The sequence below is a fragment of the Arvicola amphibius genome, chromosome X (assembly GCF_903992535.2).
Source record: "Arvicola amphibius chromosome X, mArvAmp1.2, whole genome shotgun sequence".
In the NCBI taxonomy this organism is placed as follows: Eukaryota; Metazoa; Chordata; class Mammalia; order Rodentia; family Cricetidae; genus Arvicola; species Arvicola amphibius.
This window is the reverse complement of record NC_052065.1, coordinates 103,260,837-103,274,987: the sequence shown is the minus strand read 5'-3', so window position 1 is coordinate 103,274,987 and position 14,151 is coordinate 103,260,837. Positions and strand designations below refer to the sequence as shown.

Sequence of the window (14,151 nt, the reverse complement as noted above, 5' to 3'; positions counted from 1 at the left end):
TCTTTTGGTAAAGGAAGTCATGAATACCCTAAGTAATGTATTCTAATAAGTGTCTAGCTCACAAAAATTAAGCCTCATTACAGTGGAAAAACTCCTCAGATCATCCAGATAAAGCTGTGGTCAAGCAAGGCCCTTGCCATATATTCATACAGATTTGACAACTGAAGGTAGAAATGTTAGAGAAACTAGAGGTTCCTCTCAAGACCAAATGAATTCTGACATTGAGATCCTCAAATGGCCTTGACAGGGCAAAAACTCCTTTTGGTCACATACATTGTCTCACACACCCTTGTAGAAGATGCAATAAAAATTATTTGGTAAATTTTATTTCCAAGGGATCACAGTTTGAACACATTAGATTTAAATCTACCTGAGATATTTTATTTATTTATTTATTTATTTATTTATTATTAAAAATTTCCACCTCCTCCCCACCTCCCATTTACCTCCCCCTCTCCCCTCCACTCCCCCTCCTGTCCGAAGAGCAGTAAGGGTTCCCTGCCCTGTGGGAAGTCCCAAGTTCCTCCCCCCTCCATCCAGATCCAGGAAGGTGAGCATGCAAACAGGCTAGACCCCCCCAAAGCCACTATGTGTAGTAGGATCCAAATACAGTGCCATTGTCCTTGGTGAAAAGACCCTCGTTTTCTTTTTTTTTTTTAGTTTTTCGAGACAGGGTTTCTCTGTGGCTTTGGAGCCTGTCCTGGAACTAGCTCTTGTAGACCAGGCTGGTCTCGAACTCACAAAGATCCACCTGCCTCTGCCTCCCGAGTGCTGTGACCCTCGTTTTCAAGGGTGGCGATTTCCCCCTTAACTCGATGACCCAAACCAACAGATGCAATTAGCATGAGGTTATTTTATTAATTTCACAGGCGTCTGTGGGTGAATCAGCAGGTCTCGCCAACTGATCACCCCGATCTGACTTTTTGTTCAGCTTTTATAGGTTTACAGGTTACATGGGCAGGGGGCTTAGTAACAGTAATTCTATTGGTAGGGGCTTGGGTCATCTTGGGGACAGTCCCATTTGTCTGTTCCCAGGTTTTCTCGCAAGGTATACTTCATCAATTTGACAGCTGTGATTGAAGAGTCCAAGAAATAAATGTGGATTCCAAAAATGAGGAATATATATATATATATAGTTGCAAGTCTGGGAGAATGAGAACAGACCATCAGCAGCTTTTCCAGCAGATCAAGGATCATTCACTCACAAGGAGCTGTTTTCTCAGATGTTTGGGAAGCTTAGGTCATTTTACGACTGGCTGTTTCATTTACAAGACCAGAATGCCCCCCTATAAATTTAGAATGGTGTCCTGGCCAGTCCTGATAAACGACAGAGGTGAACTGAGCTAACCTTTAGGAGACAGAGATAAGGTGACCTTTGGGTCAGATACTGTCTCCGTTATGGACAACTGGCACCAGAGCAGGGTATTTTATGGGATACATCTGGTCAAGAGACTAGCTGACCGGACTAAGATCTCAGACCTCCTTATCACAGCTGTCAAATTGATGAAGTATACCTTGTGAGAAAACCTGGGAACAGACAAATGGGACTGTCCCCAAGATGACCCAAGCCCCTACCAATAGAATTACTGTTACTAAGCCACCCTCCCCATGTAACCTGTAAACCTATAAAAGCTGAATAAAGAGTTGGATCGGTGTGATCAGTTGGCGAGACCTGCTGATTCACCCACAGACGCCTGTGAAATTAATAAAATAACCTCATGCTAATTGCATCTGTTGGTTTGGGTCATCGAGTTAAGGGGGAAATCGCCACCCTTGAAAACGAGGGTCTTTTCATTTTGGAGGTTCCACCGAGATGCATTTTGAAGCCCCCCTACTCGATAACCCACTGAGCCAAACAGGAGGTAAGAGCCGGCCATATGTGTCTCTTTGTGTCCTTTACGTCTGTTAGTCTGTTATGTGGTTGTGACTTTTGAAGTCGTTTGTACGTACAAGCGCTCCGTAGGCTAGGTGAAGGAGGGAGCTGACGGGTTCCGTACTCCTCACTAGCCACCCTTGGCAGACGTGCCAAGGATGTCGGGAGCCCGACTTTTCGGGGCTCGATTCGTATCTGAGAGTGAACAGGCCACTCTATTGGAGAGCAAGGGAGATGTAGTCTTGCCTCCTCAGTCTGAGAGCAAGAGAGATGTAGTCTTGTCTTCTCAGTCTGAACTTTTGCTTTGGGCCGCGCGGCTTCTGGCCTGTGTCTATGTTGTGTCATGTCTTTGTTTTTTGTATATATGTTTGTACTCGAGTCTAAATCTGGTACCATAGGGCAGTAAGTAACCACCTCTCTGACCCTAACTCTAACTTTAGAGAAAAGCTACAGACCCAGCTGTGAAAATCCGATAAGCTGGCGGTCTGCCCCCTTTCCCCACCTCTATAGGCTGTGCCTCGCCAAGGCTGCGCTACTAAATCGCCCTGCTTCCTGACCGGCTCCGTCGTCCCCCCGCCCACCACCCGGCCTGGCGACGTAGCTCGGAGCCCCGGCCTCCCCCGCCAGCGCGCCGATGGGTGCCTGAGTGAGGCGGCTCGAGCCTTTCCGTATCAGCCGAGCGCGCCCCTTGTTGGGGAGGGGACAGCGGCGGTGGCTCTGCGAACCCCTACTGCCCCACCACCTTCCTCTGCTCGCGACTATGGCGTGCGCTGTGGCTCTCTGGGACTCGCCCTGGGACTGCTGCTGGCACTGGCGCCCAGCATTCTCCGGAGCTCAAGTCTCTGGGGGAGGGAGCGGAGCCGGGGCGGAACACCTGGCCCCAGCCAGGAGCAAACTTTGCTGCCGTCGGGCAGGGTAGAGGGGGGAAGGGGAGGACGGGACCAAGTCGGAGGAGGGAGCACCGCAGCCCCAGCCTCTTTGCGCAAGTTCCCGTGCACCAAGCTGTTGGGTTCTCCAGGCCCGACCCTGCTGGCGTTCCCTGGCCCAGCAGCCGCCACTTCCGCTGTCACCACAGCGAAAAGGTAGGCACCGAGGAGGCTCACCAAGGGCGAGGAGCCCTCGTTGTAGGTGCAGGCGCCAGGATGCTCAAAGTTCTAGCATCATCGCCAGAGCCCAAGGTGCATAATTCTCCCCTTAGCGCTGGGGCGGGCACTGAGCCTCGGACTAGCCCCACTCCACAGGGGAGCTCACTCCACAGGGAGAGCCATCTTGGCTGTATTAAAACCAAACAAAGGCTTTGGCTGGAGCATCCAGGAGAGAGGAATGCTTGCCCCCTGAAGTCCCTGTGCTGAAAGTGACTCCCTTGCTCCAACATGTCTCCATTCTGACCTGGAGTCCACCAACACCGTGCAGGAGGACTGGGGGAAGGAGGGCTGCCTTAGATAATCCAGAATGCTCCCTCCCCCTATAGTCAATACCAAGGTCTTCCCAGCTCCTACTGACAGGTATGTCTTCAAGGGACTTCCTCTTCTACTTCTGCCCACTGCCTATGTGAAAAAGCTAGCATTTCTCAGCGCCACCTCAGCCAGGCCTGGTGCTCCCCAATCCTTGGGCCTAGTGTGAGGACTCAAGAGATGCCTCCGTGGTGAACAATGTGATATCCCCGAGGAACTGAGTTGAGGCTTCCAGGTGGCCGACCAATCCTGACCTGACAAGTTCCCTAGAATGGATTCCTCATGGGGCCTCTCATGGTTTACTAGCTTTCCTCCCAGCCTATTGTGTGGGCTTGGACTTACTGTAGTATGTAGACACCAGCCAAGTCAGTCATTGACCATTCCCTCCCCAGTCTCTTTTTGGGGGTCTATGGGAATGTGCTAGCTAGAATGCTGGGGGTACTGAAGTAGGGTTATGGGAAGCTTATGACAGTACATCTAGGAGCTCACTGTGGATGGCTGAGGCTGGAGCCAGGTCCTGGAAGGATCCCCAGTGGGGTTCCCTGTGGGGTCTCCTTTCCAAAGATAAGGCTTGCTCACCCTGGAAACTAAGGTGCTAGGGAATGAATGGCAGCCTCCCTTCAGCAAATGCCATATAAAGCCTTGTGCCAAGGATTTATGGCCCTTGCCTGGGGGAGATAGCTGGTGCTAGCGCCAGGGTCATGGAACTAAGGCCTCCTGTGGAGACACACGTGCCAGCAAGATCCAAGCTGGTGCTAATTCCTCCCCACAAGACCCAGTATGCCTGGGAACCAGAAGTAGGTTGTTTCTCTGGAGTCAGATACCCTATTAGAAAGCAAAAGTCCCCTAAAGAGCCTGGACCTCTTCATTTTGACAGCCAGGACTGGGTATGACAGCAGATAGAGAGATTGCAAGTAAGTAACCCTAAGGCGAATATGGATTCAGGAACAGGTAGTAGGGCAAGCCATCATCAGAAGGGCCTCCCAGCCCTGATAGCATCTTTCTTCTAGGGATGCTTTGTTCCAGTCATCATGTGCTATGTCCAGGATAAAGCTTCTGGTTTAAAAATTTAAAAAGTTAAGCTGAGTCACTTAAAAAAAAGTGCTTATAAAAAAAAAAAAAAAACTACAGATTATTGGTTTCTATAGCTCTTACTACGCAGTGTGTCCAGAGAAAAATAAATTCCCAGCTCTGTTTAGATGGATACAGAACTACACTGTCTTTAAGAACTATTGCTGTAAAAGCCCTGGCCGGAGCCAGGGCCATGTAAACAGCCTAGCTGAGCTTCTAAGTCAGCCCATGTTTAGATCTGAGTTTGGCACTTGACTGCTTGCAATGCTTGTGATAAGATGGGGGTTCTGAGTTGCCCCACATGGCAAAGATCAACTAGAGCCTCTCACCCCCTACAGCCACAATGATGATGTTGCTAAATGATAAAATTGAGTTAAAATGATTCTTTTGATTCTTTATGTTTATGGCTATTTAAAAACATGATGTTTCTCATTTATTATTGATATAAAGGATGTACAATTTGGGTTGTTTTTAGGTTCTGTCTATGATGAAATAAGTTTGCTATGTAAAATAGGCTCAAAAGGGATATTGCTAAGTTTTAAGGTAATATGTTACCTAATTCTGAAAATTCGCCATACTAATGTTCAAAGTATATATATCATTATGTACTAATGTTCAAAGTAGCTGTATCAGTTTGCATTTTTACCAGCAATGGAGGATTTTTATCCCACATTCTCGTAAATGAAAATTGTCAAACAATATTTTTAATCTTGGTCATTTTTATAAGGATAAGATAAAATCTCAAAGTTGTTTGATTTGTATTTCCCCAATAATTAAGGATATTATATTCAAGCAAATTTTAAATACCTTTTAATTATTTTAAGTTCATTTGTTGAGAGTTTACTGTCTTGGTCTGTAACATAATTTTATTAGAATATTTGTTTTTATGAGGATTAAGCTTCTAAGTTCCTTATATGATTTTAAAATATTGATAAAGATACCTTCTTGTTCTACAGGCTGATATTATGTTCTGTTAATTATACCCTTTGCTATACCAAAAAGCTTCTTAGTTCCGGAGATCTCATTTATTGATTGTTTTTCTCAATGTCTATGCCACTGAGGCTGTGCTTAAAATTGTATTTAAAATCTTTTTCTTCTATGAGGTTCAATATTGTTGGGTTTATGTTAAGGTCTTTGATTCGTTTGGATTTCAGCTTTGTGCATAGAGGTAAATATGGATCTATTTTCTTCTTCTACATGATGATGTCTAATTAATTCTTAAAGGGAAAAACTGACAGTCATAACAGCCGGGCTCATGACAAAAGAGGAGGGGCTGCAAGGCACCCCACTAATTTGGCCAAGGTAAGAGAGGTTCTCCAGGGTCCAGATAAAAATCTGTGTTCCTTAAATGATTAATAAAAGTTTACAGACATTTTACCCAACCTCTGAAGGTCAACAGACAGCGGTAGCCATGGCCTTCATAGGACAGTTAGTATCAGATATAGATACCTTACAAAATTTGGGGAGACAGAGAAAATATTAAACTAGAGACAGAGAAAGTAAAAAAAAAAAAAAAAAAAAAAGGCAGGACTCAGACAGATAGGGAGACGGGGCAACAGAAGATTAAAGACAAATAAAGACGGACAGAGGCACCCATTGGACAGAGGCCAATGTGCTTATGAAAAGAAAAGGACATCAGATACCTCTATAGATCTTCTAAGGGACACAAGAACTGAGTACTCTTTAAAAAATGGTTAAAACAACCATTGAACAAACTGGACATCTTACGAACTATAAATTTTAAAAAAGGACAAATAAATGACTCTTTCCTCCCTGGTCACCCCTGAATATATGATCAAAGCCTTTTGTTGACCAAACAAGGGATTTCTGCTTTCCCTGCTGTTCTCAGTTTTGCAGGAGACTGCTTGTCTGCTTCTGCCACGCCCTCCTCACCTAGGATGACCACCTCCCCCTGCCATCACCATCGGAGAAATCCTCACCTACCAACTGCCTTGGTGCCACACTTGCCCTGAAGCCGGCATGAGCCCTGGCTGCTCACCCTGCAGTCTTGCTCCCCTCACCCATGTCAGACTGTGATAGAGCGCTCACGATGCTACTACAGGTGCCTTCCTTCACCGGCTGCTGCTCCTGTGCCCTGCTCACGTCGATGGACTATGGATCCTACCAGCATCTACAGAAAGGACAGGTGGCTGGCAGAGCGGCAGGCTGAGCTGTGCCAGGCAGAGCCGGAAATGATGGCGAAGCTCTCCTGGGGCACAAGGCTGGGAGTCCTAGCCGAGCAGGTATACAAAACTGAAGGTAAGCAGAAGGCGGGGGCAGCAGTGACGGACAGAAAGCAAATGATCTGGGCCAATAGCCTCCCTGAAGGGATGTCGGCAGGCCCAGAAAGCTGAACTTATGACTTTGGTACAAGTTCTATGATGGCAGAGAAAGAAGATAGCCATCATACATTGACCAGGACTGAGACAGCCAATGTAATGGCTAAGAAGATCATAAAAATCTCCCCGAGGTTTGGGATGCCCAAGGTAATCATGTCCAATAATAAACCTGCCTCTGTTGCCCAGGTAAGTCATTGGGGATCAATTGGAAGTTGTGCTTACCAACTCCAAAGCTCAGGTCAGATAGATAAAATAATTAAAATTCTAAAAAATTTTACAAATTAACATAATTGGCCCTGGAGACCGGCAAAAAATGACTGGACAGACCTCCCTCCCCCTGTCCTGTTCTGGGTTCAAAACACCCAGGACTACATGGATTAACCCCTTTTGAGATCCTGTACGGAGGTCCTCCTCCAGCCATAACTTTCTTTGATTCTGATATTGCTGATTATGCCACCTCCCCTACCCTACAGACCCTCCAGTTGGTGCAGCAAGAAATCTAAAAGCCCCCGACAGCTGCCCACCAGGACTCAGATCGGGTTCCTGTCACCCCTCACCCCTTCAAGATAGGCGACAGCGTTTGGGTCCGGAGACATCAGACAAAAACTTTGAAACCACGGTGAAAAGGTCCATGCACTGTACTCCTGACCACCCCAACTGCTCTGAAGGTGGACGGAATTGCTGCCTGGATCCACGCATCGCACGTCAAAGCACCTCATCGACAATCCGGATCCAGGATCACTATGAAAGCTCCAGTGCACCCAAAACCCGCTAAAGATAAGATTTGTCAGGGCTTAATATTGATCACAACCCTGGCCCTCCTTGCCCTAGATGCCAGGGTCTCGGGGAGCCCTCACATACCAAAAAAACTTACTTGGCAAGTGTTCTCCCAATTGGGGGACATGGTCTGGTCTGTCACTGGCCTTCACCCTCCGGGGGCCTGGTGGCCTAGTCTTAGCCCTGATTTTTGCCAGCTGGCCGCGGCGCTTGAGACATGGGGCATAGCTGCTTTTAAATATGATCAGCTAACACTTAATATGGAACAACCTCAGGAGGCGATGGGATAGAAGGCTGTTCCAATCTTATTAGGCGACTTCTTCTTGCTCCACTTGATTTTTATGTCTGCCCCTGGGATGGGAGAAATCAGGCTACTGCCCACCGATGTGGAGGCCCTGGGGAATATTTTTGTGCTGCCTGGGGATGCGAAACCACAGGTGATGCGTATGGGAACCCATCCTCCTCCTGGGATAAGATTATAGTCCGCCGTGGATAAAAAAAGCCTCCCCACCTTGAGAAAATACTAAAAACAGGGAACTGCAGGCAAGGAACAGGTGAATGGTCCTGCACCTCGGGATACTGTTTACCCCTTAACATTTCTTTTACTCCCCAAGGAAAGCAGGATTATCAAAGCTGGATAAAGGGACCACCTCGCCTCCTAATGCTGGGGAGAGATTGTACGATCTGATAGAGGGAGCATACTCGGCCATTAACTTCACTCAGCTGGAGTTAACACAAGCCTGCTGGCTCTGCCTGGCCCCTAGTCCCCCTTATTATGAAGAAATAGCCATAATTGGAAATATAACTTATGCTAACAGCATCCCAGAGGTCTGCAAGCATCAGAACATACACAAGTTAACCCTCCCTCAAATAGAAGGACAAGGAACATGCTTAGTAAGTGTGCCCCAAGCCTATCAGCCTTTTTATAACCACACACTGACATTCCCCAAGGAAAACTATTACCTGCTTCCCCCTCCAGGGACATTGTGGGCTTGTAATCCGGGCCTAACTCCGTGTGTGTCAACCCAGGTCTTTGACCAAATTGCAGACTATTGTATACTGGCACAGATACTGCCCCACATTATCTATCATGCCCCAGAGACTGTTATGGACTTTTATGAAGGCAGTTCCTGCTCCAAAAGGGAACCCATTACGTTGACCTTGGCTATGCTGCTGGGGGTAGGAGGGGTTGCTGCAGGAATAGGAACAGGGGCTGCTGCACTGGTACAAGGCAACAAGCTGGCCTACCTTCAGGACATCGTTAGTGCAGATCTGCAGGCCCTTAAAAACTCCCATCTCCCTGTTAGAAAACTCTCTTACTTCCCTGTCTGAAGTGGTTCTACAAAACAGGAGGGGACTAGATCTGCTGTTCCTTAAAGAAGGGGGCTTATGTGTGGCCCTTAAGGAAAAATGTTGTTTCTATGCAGACCATTCTGGAGTCATCCAGGATTCCATGGCTAAGCTTAGGGAGTGTCTCAAACAGAGACGCAGAGAATATAAAACACAACAGGGCTGGTTTGAAGGATGGTTTTATAGATCTCCTTGGTTGACCACTTTAATCTCCACAATTATGGGACCCCTTATAATTTTGCTCTTGATTCTGACCTTTGGACCTTGTATCCTTAATAGGCTAGTTCAGTTCATGAAAGACAGATTATCTGTAATATAGACTATGGTTCTGGCCCAGCAACTAACCCAACCAGGGAACAAGAACAATGGGTTTAAAAATCTATTCCCAAAAAAAAAAAAAAAAAAAAAAGGGAGAAATGAAGAGTCCAAGAAATAAATGTGGATTCCAAAAATGAGGAATATATATATATATATATAGTTGCAAGTCTGGGAGAATGAGAACAGACCATCAGCAGCTTTTCCAGCAGATCAAGGATCATTCACTCACAAGGAGCTGTTTTCTCAGATGTTTGGGAAGCTTAGGTCATTTTACGACTGGCTGTTTCATTTACAAGACCAGAATGCCCCCCTATAAATTTAGAATGGTGTCCTGGCCAGTCCTGATAAACGACAGAGGTGAACTGAGCTAACCTTTAGGAGACAGAGATAAGGTGACCTTTGGGTCAGATACTGTCTCCGTTATGGACAACTGGCACCAGAGCAGGGTATTTTATGGGATACATCTGGTCAAGAGACTAGCTGACCGGACTAAGATCTCAGACCTCCTTATCACAGCTGTCAAATTGATGAAGTATACCTTGTGAGAAAACCTGGGAACAGACAAATGGGACTGTCCCCAAGATGACCCAAGCCCCTACCAATAGAATTACTGTTACTAAGCCACCCTCCCCATGTAACCTGTAAACCTATAAAAGCTGAATAAAGAGTTGGATCGGTGTGATCAGTTGGCGAGACCTGCTGATTCACCCACAGACGCCTGTGAAATTAATAAAATAACCTCATGCTAATTGCATCTGTTGGTTTGGGTCATCGAGTTAAGGGGGAAATCGCCACCCTTGAAAACGAGGGTCTTTTCAGTGATAAGGAGGTCTGAGATCTTAGTCCGGTCAGCTAATCTCTTGACCAGATGTATCCCATAAAATACCCTGCTCTGGTGCCAGTTGTCCATAACGGAGACAGTATCTGACCCAAAGGTCACCTTATCTCTGTCTCCTAAAGGTTAGCTCAGTTCACCTCTGTCATTTATCAGGACTGTCCAGGACACCATTCTAAATTTATAGGGGGGGGGGGGCGTTCTGGTCTTGTAAATGAAACAGCCAGTCGTAAAATGACCTAAGCTTCCCAAACATCTGAGAAAACAGCTCCCTGTGAGTGAATGATCCTTGATCTGCTGGAAAAGCTGCTGATGGTCTGTTCTCATTCTCCCAGACTTGCACCTATATATATATTCCTCATTTTTGGAATCCATATTTATTTATTTATTGGACTCTTCACTTGGCTTCTCATCAGCCCTCATTGTCCGCCATATTCAGGGAGTCCGGTTTTATTCCGTGCTTTTTCAGTCCCAGTCCACCTGGCCTTGGTGAGCTCCAATTAGATCAGCCCTACCATCTCAGGAGCCATTTTAGGGTTGGCAAGAGACTTGACTCTAGAAGGGTTCCCAGGTACCCAGGGAGATGCCCCCAGCTAGTTCCTTGGGCAGCTGAGGAGAGGGAGCCGGGAAAGGCTAGATGCTATAATCATACTGATGAATATCTTGCATATCACCATAGAACCTTCATCTGGTGATGGACGGAAATAGAGACAGAGCCATACATTGGTGCACTGGACTGAGCACCCAAGGTCCAAAGGAGGAGCAGAAGGAGGGAGATCATGAGCAAGGAAGTCAGGATTCCAAGGGCTGAGATAAATTTAAGCAATTAATTCTCACTAATGATTTTCTTCTTGATAAGAAAATGCTGCCCAGATTTCAGACTTCAGACATGTTCTAAATTTAATACTGCAATACATATCTGCAGCTGAGGATGCCTTGCCGATTATTGTTTTAACATAAAAAAAATCAAATGAGAGTTAAATTTCGTCTTTATTCCTCTCTAAAAATCACCTGGGAAGGACTAGATGGTATGAGTCTAGCCATACCAACAACTTTTAAACTCTATGGGAACAGAACCCGGGTTTATCACTGTTAGGCCTAGCATTGGAGGAAAAATGAAAAACAAAGAACCCATCATGGGATTCCAATGCACTTTTTTATTTTGATATATACTTTGTTCTGTATTTTGCTGATTCTTTGCCTAAGGTGATAATGCTGATCTTAACTCTCCCCTCACATCTTTCCTTCCACTACATTCAAGGACTTCCTTTCCTTCCTAGTTCAGACAGATAAGGTCTTTTAGATAGAATTTTTAGAAGGGGTTGGTCACCAATTGCTGTGCTTGGTAATCCAAATTGAACTGGAAAATTCCAGATTAACTATTGTCTAAGCCCCTTAATGATAGTTTGTATTGTCATTTGAGAGATAGGAACATGGTTAAGAGAGTAAAAACAATTTTGCAGACAGTTTATGTAGGGCCCGGGTCTGCCCTTGTTCCTGGGGCTCATCTTGAGGACAGTTTCTGGTCAGATGACTAAGCATCCTGTTTGTTCCTGTGCTCCCTCTGCCCTGCCTGGTGATTAGCTGTAGGGCATTGTTGACTCTATTGTTAGATATGGTAATTTCCCACCTGCCTAGGTGGAAGTCTTTGTGCAGCAGTTAGATATGGTAATTTCCCACCTGCCTGGGTGGAATTCCTTGGGCAGGATTGGGGTATATAAGATTTTCCCCAAGGCTAAATAAAAGGCATTCGGCTGATCTCCTTTCAAATGACCCAGGTCTCTTTGTGTGTTCTTTCAATCTCCAGGCCCTTGTCCGACTCGCGTAAGGTACAGTGGCGCGCGAACTGTACCGAGGGGGTAACACAGAATCGGGTGTTACAAATTTAGGCTCAGAAGACTTCTGAGAAAAGTAACCAGTTTTTTTATTTTAGTATAAATGTCAAAAAGTACCTTTGGACTACTTTGAAGCCTCATACTACCAAAGGAGAGAAATGGAGATCTGATTTCTAATTTGGTTTCTAAGTGTCAGGGTTGTCCCTTTAGAGAGATGAACAATTAATGTAACAGTGGAGGCTTTTAAAGAGAAAATTTCTCCTGTGTGAGGACCATTTATCAAGAGCTATCATGGACCATGTCACAATTACAGCTTATTGCAATTGATAATTCAGATGTCAACCCACCAGTGAAATTATTCTCCGATAGAAAAACACTGCCCAAGAAGGCCAGCAGGGCCACTGACTCTGAAAAGTTTTGCTTTCATCTGTAATTTCACTTGTATAATAACAGCTATTTTATCTTCCCATTACCATGCCTTTTTATGTAATCTGTAGATGTAATCTCATGATTACATCTCAATCTTATGGGCACACATATTTGGGGATGGTCAGAAAGATGACTTCTCTACACTATGTTCTCCACTTTACAGAGAGAATCTTAGAAGCATCTTCTCTATCATTAGCATTACTGAGAGAGCAAGTTGGCCAAACATGTCTTTCTGGGCAGATGTATACTTCGTGTTTTGATATGTTTGCTCCTCTGAGGACACCCTCTTTGTAAATAAAAAGTTTTGGTCTGTCAACACATACACATGCGCACACACACACACACACACACACACACACACTACATCTATAGCTTTATACATTAGGAATGTCTATGATTACTTTTGTGACCGACTGGATACGGCTTAAATATATTTTTGCTATTACTGATAATTGTCTCTTATACTTGTTTTAAAATTACAATGGTAAATATATCATCACATGTTAATAATATTAATTCTTATGTAATCACATACATATTTTTATTTTATATATTGTATTATACCTATTTAAAATAATGTTTCCATAGTAAATCTCTAGACATTACCTGATTGTTAAAGTGGATATTCTCTCATCAAAGTAATACAGAGTTTTGATTTCATCAATACCATGGATTTATTTGGCGATACAACAATAAGAAAAAAATATATTTTCTTTATCCATTCTTCAGTTGAGCAGAGCTATTAAAAAGCTTCCTAAGTGAGGTAACTCAGACTCAGAAGGAAAACATAGTATGTACTCACTCATAAGTCAATATTAGATGTAAAGCAAAGGATAACCAGACTGCAATCCACAGCTCCAAAGAAACTAGGTAACAAGGAGGACACTAAAAGTGACACATAGATCACCCTGGGAAGGGGAATTAGATAAGATTTCCTGGGTAAACTAGGGTTGAGGAGGAGTGATAAAGGGGATGGGACAAAAGATAATAATATGACAGACCAGGATGGTCACACTGGGGGAGGGATGGAGTGAAAGAGTAATGAAAAAAATTTCTTGATAGAGAGAGCCATTATGGGGTTAGGAAAAACCTGGTCTTACGGAAATTCTCAGGAATCCACAAGGATGACTCCAGCTATAATGACTCCTTGTAGTAATGAAGAGGGTAGCTGAACTGGCCTTCCAGGTCTGGGTTTTCTGTCATGCCCAATTCCCACAATCATTAAGTCCCAAAGAAATCACACAAAGGTCTACATTAATCATAAACTGATTGGCCCATTAGCGCAGGCTTATTAACTCTTATAACTTATATTAACCCATTATTCTTGTATTTATTAGCCACGTGGTTTGGTACCTTATTCAGCGGGGCAGTCACATCTTGTTTCTTCTGTGTCTGAGTCAGGGACTGCAGAGGAATAGACTTCCTCTCTCCCAGAATTTTCCTATTCTCATTGACCCACCTCTACTTCCTGTCTGCTTGTCCCACCTCTACTTCCTGTCTGCTTGACCCACCTATACTTCCTGCCTGGCTACTGGCCAATCAGCATTTATTTAAAATATAATTAAAAGAATATAGACCGTGGTCCCATATCACATTCCCACTAATCAGATTGTTGAATGTACTAATTCTCATCATAGAAGCTTCATCTAGTAATTGATGGAACCAGAGGCAGAGATCCACAGCCAAACACCAGGCCAAGATCTGGGAAATCCATTTGATGAGAGGAAGTAGGAAATATATGAGCAAGGGAGGCCAAGATCATGATGGAAGAATATACAGAGACAGCTGAACCAACTCATAGGAAGTCATGAACTCTAGACTGACAGCTATGAAGACATGGGACAATAACTAGGCCCTCTGCATGTGGAAG

At 44.8% G+C, this 14,151-nt stretch overlaps 1 protein-coding gene across 1 annotated transcript in view; it reads left to right on the top strand.

Moving 5' to 3' along the window:
- The window catches only part of LOC121677030, a 121,318-nt gene extending 113,815 nt beyond the window's left edge, over positions 1-7,503 (top strand). Inside the window, exons 3-5 of the mRNA XM_042054350.1 lie at positions 2,788-2,955; positions 6,461-6,641; positions 7,211-7,503. Of these exons, the coding sequence (XP_041910284.1) occupies positions 2,788-2,955; positions 6,461-6,641; positions 7,211-7,240 (379 nt within the window). The 3' untranslated portion in view covers positions 7,241-7,503. The remainder of the gene's footprint in view (positions 1-2,787; positions 2,956-6,460; positions 6,642-7,210) is intronic.
- Positions 7,504-14,151: the final 6,648 nt, after the last annotated feature.